This window comes from Rhinoraja longicauda, chromosome 37 (assembly GCF_053455715.1).
Source record: "Rhinoraja longicauda isolate Sanriku21f chromosome 37, sRhiLon1.1, whole genome shotgun sequence".
Classification (NCBI taxonomy): domain Eukaryota; kingdom Metazoa; phylum Chordata; class Chondrichthyes; order Rajiformes; family Arhynchobatidae; genus Rhinoraja; species Rhinoraja longicauda.
In genome coordinates this window covers 17,893,669-17,907,050 of record NC_135989.1, presented here as the reverse complement: position 1 = coordinate 17,907,050, position 13,382 = coordinate 17,893,669, and the positions used below count along the sequence as shown (strand labels likewise).

The 13,382-nt window shown below is 47.6% G+C and overlaps 1 protein-coding gene across 1 annotated transcript in view; it reads left to right on the top strand.

The window, feature by feature from the left end:
• Positions 1–13,382, top strand: part of xab2 (XPA binding protein 2) — a 41,790-nt gene that overhangs the window by 20,372 nt on the left and 8,036 nt on the right. The window contains exons 12-16 of the mRNA XM_078429347.1: positions 772–885; positions 5,362–5,524; positions 7,565–7,755; positions 9,158–9,280; positions 10,576–10,747. Of these exons, the coding sequence (XP_078285473.1) occupies positions 772–885; positions 5,362–5,524; positions 7,565–7,755; positions 9,158–9,280; positions 10,576–10,747 (763 nt within the window). The remainder of the gene's footprint in view (positions 1–771; positions 886–5,361; positions 5,525–7,564; positions 7,756–9,157; positions 9,281–10,575; positions 10,748–13,382) is intronic.

Genomic DNA, 13,382 nt, shown 5'->3' with positions numbered 1-13,382 from the left:
ACAATTTTACATTCATGCCAAGCCAATTAACCTACAGACTTGTACGTCTTTGGAGTGTGGGAGGAAATCAAAGATCTCTGAGAAAGCTCACGGAGAGAACGTACAAACTCCACACAGACAGCACCCGTAGTCAGGATCAAACCCGGGTCTCTGGTTGCTGTAAGTGCTGTAAGGCAGCAGCTCAACTGCTGTGCCACCGTGCGGCCCTTTTGTGGAATGAATCCCCCCATTTCAACACAAAGTGAGTCATCTGTCCTCGTGAATGGTATGCAACCCTGTGTTACCTGTTACAGAGACGCACAGGTCCTGTACGTACGTACTAATGCTCGGTTCTGCACCTGATTTGTGGTGTGGATGCTGTCACTGGGTGTTTATTTCCAGGAAATAAACAGAAGTGAAGTTTGAATGAATATTCAATTTTGTTCCACTCATAGCCGCCCGCCATTTTAAAGCTGTGGACAAAGTTATTTTGTGGAGAGGATGATTCCACTATTGGGAGTTATCTAGAATGAGATAAAATTACCACTTTTAAAAGACATTTGGACAGATTTTGTGTACAAAACTATGAGAGGAATAGTTCGGGTAGACCCACAGTCTCTTGTCCAGAGATGGGGAATCGAGAACCAGAGGACATAGGTTTAAGATGAGGGGGGGAAAGACTTAATGGGAACCTGAAAATATGAATGTCATTGTGCATTAAAATAATAGGATTTTGTTTTAAAAAAAGACATATTTATAATGTTTGTATTTTTAAATATTATTTTTATTTAGTCGACGAAGGCCGTGTATGACAGGATTATAGACCTTCGAATTGCCACGCCCCAGATCATCATCAATTACGCAATGTTCCTGACCGAGCACAACTTCTTCGAGGACAGTTTCAAGGTGGGTCACTGGTTGTTGTTAGTCCCATTGGCACTCTTGTGCCAAGAGGCACCGGGGGTTTGGGCTGGTACGGCTGGTGATGGATTGAGGTCAGTTTATTGCCACATGTGCCGAGGTACAGTGAAAAGCTTCTGCCGTGTGCTATCCAGCCAGCGGAAAGACTATACATGATTACAATGGAGACGTGTGCAGTGTACAGATACAGGATAAAGGGAATAACGTGATCCGTGCAGGGGAGAGTAATTCTGTGCATCATTGCATCTTTGATGTAATGTAGGTTTACCAAAGAAAAGACTATACATGAATACAATCAAGCCTTCCACAGTGCAGAGATAAAGGGTGCAACATTTAATGGAAAGATATAACATTGAAGTCCAATAAAGTCTGATTAAATGTGTCGGGAAAAAACTGCAGACGCTGGTTTGGTTATTTGTCCCGCCCCCTCCCCTGACATCAGTCTGAAAAAGGGTCTCGACCCGAAACGTCACCCATTCCTTCTCTCCCGAGATGCTGCCTGGCCTGCTGAGTTTCTCCAGCATTTTGTGAATAAATACCTTCGATTTGTACCAGCATCTGCAGTTATTTTCTTATACTATCAGTCTGAAGAAGGGTCTCGACCCATTCCTTCTCTCCCGAGATGCTGCCTGACCCGCTGAGTTACTCCAGCATTTTGTGTCTACCTTAAAGTCTGATTAAAGATAGTTCTAATGTCCCTAATGAAGTAGACAGGTCAGGGCGGCTCTCTAGCTGATGAGAGGACTGTTTAGTTGTCTGATAACATTGGATTTAGTGCTTCCTATTAAAGCACTCATTTTACCAGGTGATTTGTAGTTGAACCCTAAATCGTGTAGCTCCTATATTCACCTTTGCCAGGCTGGAGGTGCAGACAGTACCTGCAGACCTCCAAATAAATATGCCCAGTTTACTATCCACAGTGGGGCATAGGGAACTGTAAACATCATTCATTGCCGATGTATCAACTTTCTACAGACGGACTTAGGTGGGACTTGTAAGACACAGAATTCAGATATCAAAATTGCATTTTAAATGTCAATGGATGTAAATTCAGAAATTAGCAAAAAACATATTTATCTCTATGTGTCTCCAATATTAAATGTCACCCCTTTCCCTTGTGAACATTTTTCGTACGGTATCTTAGCAACCATTTTAAAATGAAAGCAATAATGGTTTAATGATGGCTAATTCCAGTTTCACACTAGACTGATTCTCCGTGATTATATTCCCTTGGTGTGTAGTATTTCTGAAAAGTGGCGGAAAAGGGAGAATTGCACATTGAGATTGCCTGTCCCATGACATACGATGAAAGAATGGGTCGACTGGGCTTGTATTCACTGGAATTTAGAAGGATGAGAGGAGATCTCATAGAAACATAAAATTCTTAAAGGATTGGACAGGGAAGATGCAGGACAAATGTTCCCAATGTTGGGGGTGTCCAGAACCAGGGGTCACAGTTTAAGAATAAGGGGTCGGCCATTTAGGACTGAGATGAGGAAAAACATTTTCACACGGAAAGTTGTGAATCTGTGGAATTCTCTGCCTCAGAAGGCAATGGAGGCCAATTTACTGGATGTTTTCAGTAGGGAGTTAGATTTAGCTCTTAGGGCTAATGGAATCAAGGGATATGGGGAAAAAGCAGGAACGGGGTACTGATTTTAGATGATCAGCCATGATCATATTGAATGATGGTGCTGGCTCGAAGGGCTGAATGGCCTACTCCTGCACCTATTTTTCTGTTTTTATGTTCCCCTCTCAACTGCGTGAATGTCACAGCACACAATTGTGTTGCCAGTGTTAACAGAGGTAAACATAGAAACATAGGTGCAGGAGTAGGCCATTCGGCCAGCACCGCCATTCAATGTGGTCATGGTTGATCATTCTCAATCAGTACCCCGTTCCTGCCTTCTCCCCATACCCCCTGACTCCGCTATCCTTAAGAGCTCTATCTAGCTCTCTCTTGAATGCATTCAGAGAATTGGCCTCCACTGCCTTCTGAGGCAGAGAATTCCACAGATTCACAACTCTCTGACTGAAAAAGTTTTTCCTCATCTCAGTTCAAAATGGCCTACCCCTTAAACATAGAAACATAGGTGCAGCAGGAGGCCATTCGGCCCTTCAAGCCAGCACCGCCATTCAAACAGAAGATAGAAGGGTCTCGACCCAAAAAGTCACCTATTCCTTCTCTCCAGAGATGCTGCCTGTTCCGCTGAATAACTTCAGCTTTTTCCGTCTATCTTGGGTTATTAATATCCTGATGCTCAGTATAGAAACGTGGGTGAAGTGTACATGTTTGGGAACACTGCCCTCTCCGGCAACGTACTTTATTTAACCAGGTGTAGCTGGGTCACCTAATGAGAGGAAGAATCCGGTTGGCGCTGCAGCAACGAGAATACAATGCAGTCCGTTTTACAAGGCAAATCATCTCAGTGGTATTGGGCCAACGAGCTCACAATTCAAACTTTGAGTAGTATCTAAATCTCCCAATTCCCCGAGGTCAGATTACAGCACAGAAGTCACACCCTGGCATTCGATAGCGAGATTATATTCTTTAAATGAATGACTTCTTTCATGGGAAGTTAATTTATGCTTTTGGCTTGTTGTTGCTGGCACCAGTCACCTTTCCACTCAATTCTCCACACGGTTGGTAACGCAGACACACGGTATGCGGTTTATTGAAGGAATGCTTCCAAGGAGAACATTCAAAGCTATTTAGAGAATGGGGGAGCCCAGTGTGTACAACTGTTACATTTAACTAGGTCAGTAACGGGGAATATCAGTAAATGCTTCATGCAAACAATACTGGGACTCTGGAGCCAAGAGTCAAAAGTGTTTTATTGTCAAATGTCCCAGAAATTCTTACTTGCAGCAGCACAAGAGAATATGGAAACATAGTACACTGTAAGTAATATAATAAACAAGAAAAAAAAAGTTCATTGTGTGTGTGTGTATATATATATATACACGCACACACACACACACACACACACACACACACACACACACACACACACACATGTGCACACACACACACACACACACACACACACACACACACACACACACACACACACACACACACACACACACACACACACACACACACACACGTGCACACACACACACACACACATATGTACACATAAAAAACAAACAAACAATGATAGTGCAATAATAGTCTATGTAGTTCAGAGCTTATTTGAGGTTGTAGTGTTTAATAGCCTAATGGTTTTAGGGTAGAAGCTGTTCCTGAACCTGGACATTACAGATTTCAGGCTCCTGTACCTTCTTCCCGATGGCAGGAGTGGAATGAGAGTGTGGCCAGGGTGGTGTGGGTCTCTGATGATGCTGGCAGCCTTTTTGAGGCAGCGACTCCTATAGATCCCATCGATGGTGGGGAGGTCAGAAGCCGTGATGGACTGGGCATCTCCTACCTGCTCCTAACCTTGCTCATCCCCCTAGCCTGCTCATCCCCCTAGCCTGCCCAACCTCCTAGCCTGCCCAACCTCCTCGCCTGCTCAACCTCCTCGCCTGCTGAACCCCCCTAGCCTCCCCAACCCCCTAACCTCCCAACCCCCTAGCCTCCCCAACCCCCTAGCCTCCCTAGCCTCCCCAACCCCCTAACCTGCCCAACCCCCTAGCCTCCCTAGCCTCCCCAACCCCCTAACCTGCCCAATCCCCCTAGCCTCCCCAACCCCTTAACCTGCCCAATCCCCCTAGCCTCCCCAACCCCCTAGCCTCCCCAACCCCCTAGCCTCCCCAACCCCCTAGCCTGCTCAACCCCCCTAGCCTCCCCAACCCCCTAGCCTCCCTAGCCTCCCCAACCCCCTAGCCTCCCCAACCCCCTAGCCTCCCCAACCCCCTAGCCTGCTCAACCCCCCTAGCCTCCCCAACCCCCTAGCCTCCCTAGCCTCCCCAACCCCCTAGCCTCCCCAACCCCCTAGCCTCCCCAACCCCCTAACCTCCCCAACCCCCTAGCCTCCCTAACCCCCTAGCCTCCCCAATCCCCCTAGCCTGCTCAACCCCCTAGCCTGCCCAACCCCCCTAGCCTGCCCAACCTCCCTAGCCTCCCCAACCCCCTAACCTCCCCAACCCCCTAGCCTCCCCAACCCCCTAGCCTCCCCAACCCCCCTAGCCTGCTCAACCCCCTAGCCTGCTCAACCCCCTAGCCTGCTCAACCCCCTAGCCTGCTCAACCTCTAACCACAGCTCAGGCCCTCAAGTCCTGGAAACATCCTCGTAAATCGTCTCTGCACCCCTTTGCAGGTTAACGGCATATTTTGTATAAAAGTCTGATGGGTCACCGAGCCATGTTCTCCAGCGATGCTGCTGGACCCACTGAGTTACTCCAGCACTGTTTTTTTAAACGTCTGCAGTTCCTTGTGTGTACAGTCGTACACTGTTCCTCAACTAAGGCAGCAGGTTGCACGCCTTTGTCTTATCTACTTGTGCTCCCTTGCAGGCGTACGAGCGAGGGGTTGCCCTGTTTAGGTGGCCCAATGTTAATGATATTTGGAACACTTACCTGACCAAATTCATCGATCGGTACGGTGGGAAGAAACTGGAAAGGGCACGGGACCTGTTTGAACAAGCCCTCGATGGATGCCCACCAAAGTTTGCTAAAAGTGAGTGCTTGCAATCCTGTTGTTTTAATGCCATTCTATGTGAAAGTCCATTGCCCATAGAAGCCCTGCCAAGAGAAATAACTCCCATTTGCAATGAATGATGCAAGTCTCCACAGAAATGTGTGAAAACATTACATAGAAAATACCGTGGCGCAGCGGTAGAGTTGCTGCCTTACAGCGAATGTAGCGCCGGAGACTCAGGTTCCATCCTGACTACGGGCGCTGTCTGTACGGAGTTTGTACGTTCTTCCCGTGACCTGCGTGGGTTTTCGCCAAGATCTTCGGTTTCCTCCCACACTCCAAAGACGGACCGGTTTGTAGGTTGATTGGCTTGGTGTAAGTGTAAATTGTCACTAGTGGGTGCAGGATGGTGTTAGTATGCGGGGATCGCTGGTCGGCGCGGACCCGGTGGGCCGAAGGGCCTGTTTCCGCGCTGTATCTCTAAACTAAACTAAAAATAGCTTGTGTCGTATATTACATTTATTCATCTGTACTTCCCAACGTGGAATTATAGCTAGTTTTCTCAATAATTAAAGGCCATTTAGTTGTGGCATGCTGCTGCTCTGTGGGTAGTGTTCCTGACAGGGTGAAACATTTCTGTCTGTTTCTCACTCTCAGTCAGCTGCTGGGCCCCAGACCGTGTTTCCATCCCGTTTGTCATCTGATGGATCGAGACCGGATCTCCATTCATTGCAACAGCGATTTGCATTTATATGATGTCTTTTTAATGTAGAAACTATCTTGACATTTTACCAAGCCAAATTTAAAAGCTATTCCAAATCTCTGCATCGTTCGGTGAGAAGAGTTTCAGATTGCGAATGCACGATTTTGTATTTAAATCTGAACAGTTAAATCTGCCCAGTGATCAGATGCACCTGTAATTACCTGTGGCTTAAACTGGTGCCAGTGCAAAGGCTGCATGCTATCATTACTTAAGGGATGTGCAATTGTGTTCAATCTGCCCATTGGGGTTTGCTAATGTATTCGGTAATCAGTGAAAAATGTGCACCTTGCCCTCTCGTTCAATTCTCCCTTTGCTTTCAAACTCATGACATCAGTAATGGAACTTGCTGGGAGGTGGGAGTGCATTATATGGGCCTTGGCTGCAGTGTCTTCAAAACAAAAATAAATAATCCGGTCGGAAAGAACTGCAGATGCTGGCTTAAATCGAAGATAGACAAATGGCTTAAATCGAAGATCGTCAAAATAATCTGGTGCAGTTGAAACATTTCAAACATTTTATATTGACGATAAACATGCTTCTGTTCAATTAAAAATCGCAGCGCCAGAGACCCAGGTTCCACCCTGACCACGGGTGCTGTCTGTACGGAGTTTGAACGTTCTCCCGGTGACCGTGTGGGCTTTCTCCGTGAGCTCCGGTTTCCTCCCATAATTCCGAAGGCGTACAGCTTTATAGATTAATTGGCTTTGGTTAAAATTGTCCCTAGTGTGTAGGATAATGCTAGTGTACGGGGATCGCTGGTTGGCGTGGACTCGGTGGGCTGAAGGGCCTGTTTCCACACTGTATCGAAAGTTTAAAGCCGAACTCTTCAGTGGATGAAGATAATACCACTGAAATATGTCTCAGAAGCTGTATCATTGATTGGGACATGGGTTCTGTGTAACATCCTAACTCCATACCACTTGTACTTTTACCTTCCTCCTTAAATGCTGGGCCTGTCTGGCTTTTTAAATTATTGGTGACGTTACAGCATTTATTGTGCTAGATCTATTGTGTTAGCTTGCTTGTGTAGGAAGGGATTGCAGATGCTGTTTTACACTGAAGATAGACACAAAATGCTGGAGTAACTCAGCAGGACAGGCAGCATCTCTGGAGGGTGACGTTTCAGGAAGGGCATGGGCCCGAAACGTCATGCATTCCTCCTCTCCATGGATGCTGCCCGTTGAGTTACTCCAGCATTTTGTCCCTCTCTTTGGTGTTAGCTTGCTTGTTTGGTCAGGAGAGGTGAAATAGTACCAAATGTAAATGATACCGCTGTTAACCAGTTGCCGATATTTGGTGGTATCTTCTCCCTGCAGCTCTGTACCTGCTCTACGCCAAGCTGGAGGAGGACTACGGGCTGGCCCGGCACGCCATGGCAGTGTATGAGCGAGCGACCAAGGCAGTGAAGCCACTGGAACAGTACGAGATGTACAACATCTACATTAAACGGGCAGCTGAGATTTACGGAGTCACGCACACCCGGAGCATCTACGAGAAATCAATTGAGGTACGGCGTGCATCCGAGCACGAGGAAGGTCGTGCTGGCTCTGGAGAGGGCCCAGGGGAGGTTTACAAGGATGATCCCAGGAATGAGTAGGTTAACATACGATGAGGGAGTACAGAGAAGGTTCACCAGATTGATTCCTGGGATGGCAGGACTTTCATATGAAGAAAGAGTGGATAGACTCGGCTTGTACACGCTGGAATTTAGAAGATTGAGGGGGGATCTTATAGAAACTTTAAAAATTCTTAAGGGGTTGGACAGGCTAGATGCAGGAAGATTGTTCCCGATGTTGGGGAAGTCCAGAACAAGAGGTCACAGTTTAAGGATAAGGGGGAAGTCTTTTAGGACCGAGATGAGAAGGGTTTTTTTCACAGAGAGTGGTGAATCTGTGGAATTCTCTGTCACAGAAGGTAGTTGAGGCCAGTTCATTGGCTATATTTAAGAGGGAGTTAGATGTGGCCCTTGTTGCTAAAGGGATTAGGGGGTATGGAGAGAAGGCAGGTACAGGATACTGAGTTGGATGATCAGCCATGATCATATTGAATGGCAGTGCAGGCTCGAAGGGCCGAATGGCCTCCTCCTGCCCCTATTTTCTATGTTTCTATCTGGAGTTCCTTGTTGTGAATGCCTCACCTGCTGACATCTCAGAGCCTCTGCACCATGTTTCTATGAGCATTTGACGGCACTGGGCCTGCACTCGCTGGAGTTTAGAAGGATGAGGGGGGACCTCTGAAACATACAGAATAATGAAAGGCTTGGATAGAGTGGATGTGGAGAGGATGTTTCCACTAGTGGGGGAGTCTAGGACCAGAGGTCACAGCCTCAGAATTAAAGGACGTCTTTTAGGAAGGAGATGAGAAATTTCTTTAGTCAGAGAGTGGTGAATCTGTGGAATTCTTTGCCACAGAAGGCTGTGGAGGCCAAGTCAGTGGATATCTTTAAGGCAGAGATAGATAGGTTCTTGATTAGTACGGGTGTCAGTGGTTATGCGGAAAAGGCAGGAGAATGGGGTTAGGAGGGAGATAGATCAGCCATGATTGAATGACGGAGTAGATTTGATGGGCCGAATGGCCTGATTCTGCTCCTATTCTTTATGACCTGCTTTATTCAGAGAGGGTTTGCAGTCCCCTCGTGCTTCAGTTTTGGTCACCCGGCTGTATGAAAGATGCCATTAAACTGGAGACAATGTAGAGACGATTGATTGATGAGGGTAGAACTATCGTTGGTCGGGGTGGACTCGGAGGGGCCGAAGGGCCTGTTTCCACGCAGTGTCTCTACACTGGAACAGAGTGAGTAACTGCATACTCATTGAGAACCTGTGGCACGGTTCTCCATTTGGGGAGGTGTGACAAAGAGTTTGAACTTGCCGTTGTTGGAGTATTTGTGAATGTTTATTTTGTTGCAGGTGCTGCCAGACGAGCATGCTCGAGACATGTGCCTGCGTTTCGCCGACATGGAGTGTAAGCTGGGGGAGATCGACCGGGCTAGATCCATCTACTCCTACTGTTCTCAGCTGTGCGATCCAAGGGTAAGGTCCCCCGAGCCTGTACCCACTGGTCCCCAGCTCAATGACAACTTTGTGTCTCGCCCACACTATTTATTTATTTGATCTTGGTCAATCGATAACACTGCCCTTACCCGCACCGTCCCCTGTCCTTATTGATAACTTTGTGTCTCACCCACTTATGGATCGGACAGGTTTGGAGGGATATGGGCCAAAAGCAGGCAGGTGGGCCTAGTGTAGATGGGGCATGTTGGCCGATGTGGGTAAGTTGGGCTGAAGGGCCTGTTTCCACGCTGTATCACTCTATGACCCACGTTATTTTATTTGATCTAGGCCAATTGATAGCTTTGCCCCCACCCACACCATCCCCTGAACTCATTGAGAAGGTTGTATTTCATCCACATTATTTTATCAGATGGAGAAACAAGGGGTACCGTATTAGTGCGGTACAAGACAGCTCTGAAAAAAGATTGGCAGAGATCTTATTGAAGGACAAATCTGACCGAGGGGCTGTTCACGACCGACTTGATTCAGACCCCACCACTCCTTCAGTCAGTCTGAAGAAGAGTCCCGACCCATTTACACCAGGCCAGACAACCCGTTTGTAGGTGTAAATGTAAATTGTCCCCAGCGTGTGTAGGATAGTGTTAGTGTGCAGGAATCACTGATCGGCGTGGACTCGGTAGGCCGAAGGGCCTGTTTCCGAACTGTATCTCTAAACTAAACTAGAAACATAGAAAATAGGTGCAGGAGGAGGCCATTTGACCCTTCGAGCCAGCACCGCCATTCAATATATTCATGGCTGATCATCCAAAATCAGTACCCTGTTCCCGCTTTTTTCCCCATCCCTTGATTCTGTTAGCCCCAAGATCTATATCTAACTCTCTCTTGAAAACATCCAGAGAATTGGATTCCACTGCCTTCTGTGGCAGAGAATTCCACAAATTCACAATTCTCTGGGTGAAAACGTTTTTCCCCATCTCAGTCCTAAATGGCCTACCCCTTATTCTTAAACTGTGAACCCTGGTTTTGGACTCCCCCAACATCGGGAACATTTTTCCTGCATCTAGCCTGTCCAATCCCTTAATTATTTTATGTGTTTCTCTGAGATCCCCTCTCATCCTTCTAAATTCCAGTGACTAAGCCCCGTCGATCCATTCTTTCATCCTATGTCAGTAAATTGTCCCTAGTGTGTGTAGGGTAGTGTTAGTGTGCGGGGATCGCTGGTCGGCGCCGACCCGGTGGGCCGAAGGGCCTGTTTCCGCGCTGTATCTCTGAACTAAACTGGATTTTAACGTGTTTCCGGTATCTGATTTCAGATTACGCCGTCGTTCTGGCAGACGTGGAAGGAGTTTGAGATTAGGCACGGTAGCGAGGACACGATTCGGGAGATGTTGCGGATTAAACGCAGTGTCCAGGCCACCTACAACACCCAGGTTAATTTCATGTCGTCACAGATGCTGAAAGCTTCCACCAACGCGACCGGCACAGGTAAGCAACACTGGTGGGTGGCAATGTTACCGGCTCATGCCGGCTTATGCACAGCACGTCCACTAAACCAGTCAGGAAACCACTAAAAAAAATTAATCACAAATATTTATTCAAATATTAAAATAATATATACAATGCAATAAAACCAAAACAGAGCCTACCACCATAATACAAGGCAAACATTAAACTACTACACAACTATCTTACACTCCCTGTCCAAGATGCATTCCACCCCCCGCGGTGCCCGTGGACAGCACGTAGTCCCTCTCGAACACCACCCGGGTACGGACGTGACCCTGGTAAAGGGGCAGGCAGCCGGCTCACGGATGGCCAGCTTGGCCAAGCCTAGGATATCACTGGTCGGGAAACTCGTATTGAATTGGTCGCACGGAACTTGGGACAAACAAACGCTAGTCGTTTCTTTTAGTTTAGAGACACAGAATGGAAATGGGCCGAAAGGCCTAATTCTGCTCCTCTGACTTATGACCTTATGAAACGGGTCCTTCGGCCCATCGATCACCCGTTCACACTAGTTCTATGTTATCCCTGTTTTCTCATCTACTCCCTACACACAAGGGACAATTTACTTACAAACCGCACGCACCTCTTTGGGATGTGGGGGGGAAACCGGAGCACCCGGAGGAAATTCACGTGGTCACAGGGAGAACGTGCAAACTCCGCACAGACAGCACCCGAGGCCAGGATGGAACCAGGGTCTCTGGCGCTGTGAGGCAGCAGCACTATCATTGCCCTACTGTGCCGCCATTGTTGACCAGAGAATGTTGCCCATTAAACTACCGAACTACAGGTTGTCGGATGACTCCAGACCTACCAATGTGGTTGAACTTTAGCCCCCCCCCCCCTTCAAGGGAAATTAGCGATGGAGACTAAATGCTGTCAGTCTCCACGTCCCATGAACAAATAAAAGTTTCCTCTTTACTCCTGAAATCTTGGAAGCCTTGGCACGCTGTAGCCACTATTTCTTGAGTTGTATCCAACACCTCACTTTCATTGTGTAGGAAGGAACTGTAGATGCTGGGGTTTACACCGTAGATAAGACACAAAATGCTGGAGTAACTCAGCGGGACAGGCAGCATCTCTGGAGAGAAGGAATGGGAGATGTTTCGGGTCAAGACCCTTCTTCAGGCTCCAGTCTCTCCAGAGATGCTGCGTGTTCCGCTGAGTTACTCCAGCATTTTGAGTCAACCTCTCCTTCATTCATGGACGTGTCTCCTGTACAGCCTTGGCACTAACCCCATATTTGTTAATGAATACCATCTTCCCCAGACTGTGTGGTCGTGTGGGCCGGAGAGTGAGGCTGCCAGAGTTTCACCAAACGTGCTGCAAGTCAGTGTTTTATTTTAAATCCTGGGCCTCATTAGGAATGAGATGGGAATTAAATAACAACCCTCAGTATTATTAAATCAAAACCTGCTGGCAAAACTCTCACATCCTGTAGCACTGCAACAGGGCACTGTGGCGCAGCGGTAGAGTTGCTGCCTCACAGCACCAGAGGCACAGGTTCGATCTGACCTCCAGGGTGCAGTCTGCGTGGAGTTTGCATGTTCTCCCTGTAACCTCGTGGGTTTTCTCTGGGTGCTTCGGTTTCTTTCCACATTCCAAAAACACGCAGGTTTGTAAATTAACTAGCTTTGGTAAAAATTGAAAGATGTGCAGGTTTTTGTAGGTTAATTGGCTTCTGTAAACTGTCCCGAGTGTAGGATAGAACTAATGTACAGGTGATGGTTGGTCGGCGTGGTCTCGGTGGGCCTGTTTCCACGCTGTATCTCTAAACTAAACTAACCAATACAAAAATCTTGCTTATGATGGTGTGAAATAGTAAGTTCTGTAGTGTTGCTATGTGTTTGGGCCCAAGACCCGGGTTCAATCCTGACCTCAGGTGCAGGTATGTACACAGATACACACACGCGCGTGCGCGCGCGCGCACACACACACACAGAAATATATAAACAGCTCGCTCTAATATATAAACCCTCTATCACTCACACACACACACACACACATATATAAACAGCTCACTCTAATATATAAACCCTCTATCACTCACACACACACACACACATATATAAACAGCTCACTCTAATATATAAACCCTCTATCACACACACACACAGTCTCACACACATATATAAACAGCTCACTCTAATATATAAACCCTCTATCACACACACACACAGACACAGTCTCACACTCACAGTCACACACGCGCACACACACACAGACACACACTGATTTAGAGGGAGCTCTGCACTGTGTGTGTCTGACCCTGTCCCGGGAGCGCTCGATGCCCACACTGGGCACAAACTCTGAAAGACACAAAGATTTGCCTTTGCGAATCACTTGCAGTTTATTGTTTGTCTTTTGGGGGCATCAGCTCGGTCGGTGGACTGGTGACCCGTGAGGGAGGGCGAGGGATTGGGATACAAGCAATATCTGGCGGAATCTCCCCCCTCTCTTCCTCAGACTTCGAGGCAGTGTGTGGGAGGGTGGGAGGCAAGGAGGGAGGGAGGTTGCTCAAGTCCGTCATCTACCTCGACGTCTCCTTCTGATTCCTCGGATAGGGAGGAGGAGGGATCGGGGTAGACAGAGGGGGGCGGGGCGGAGAGACACTCGA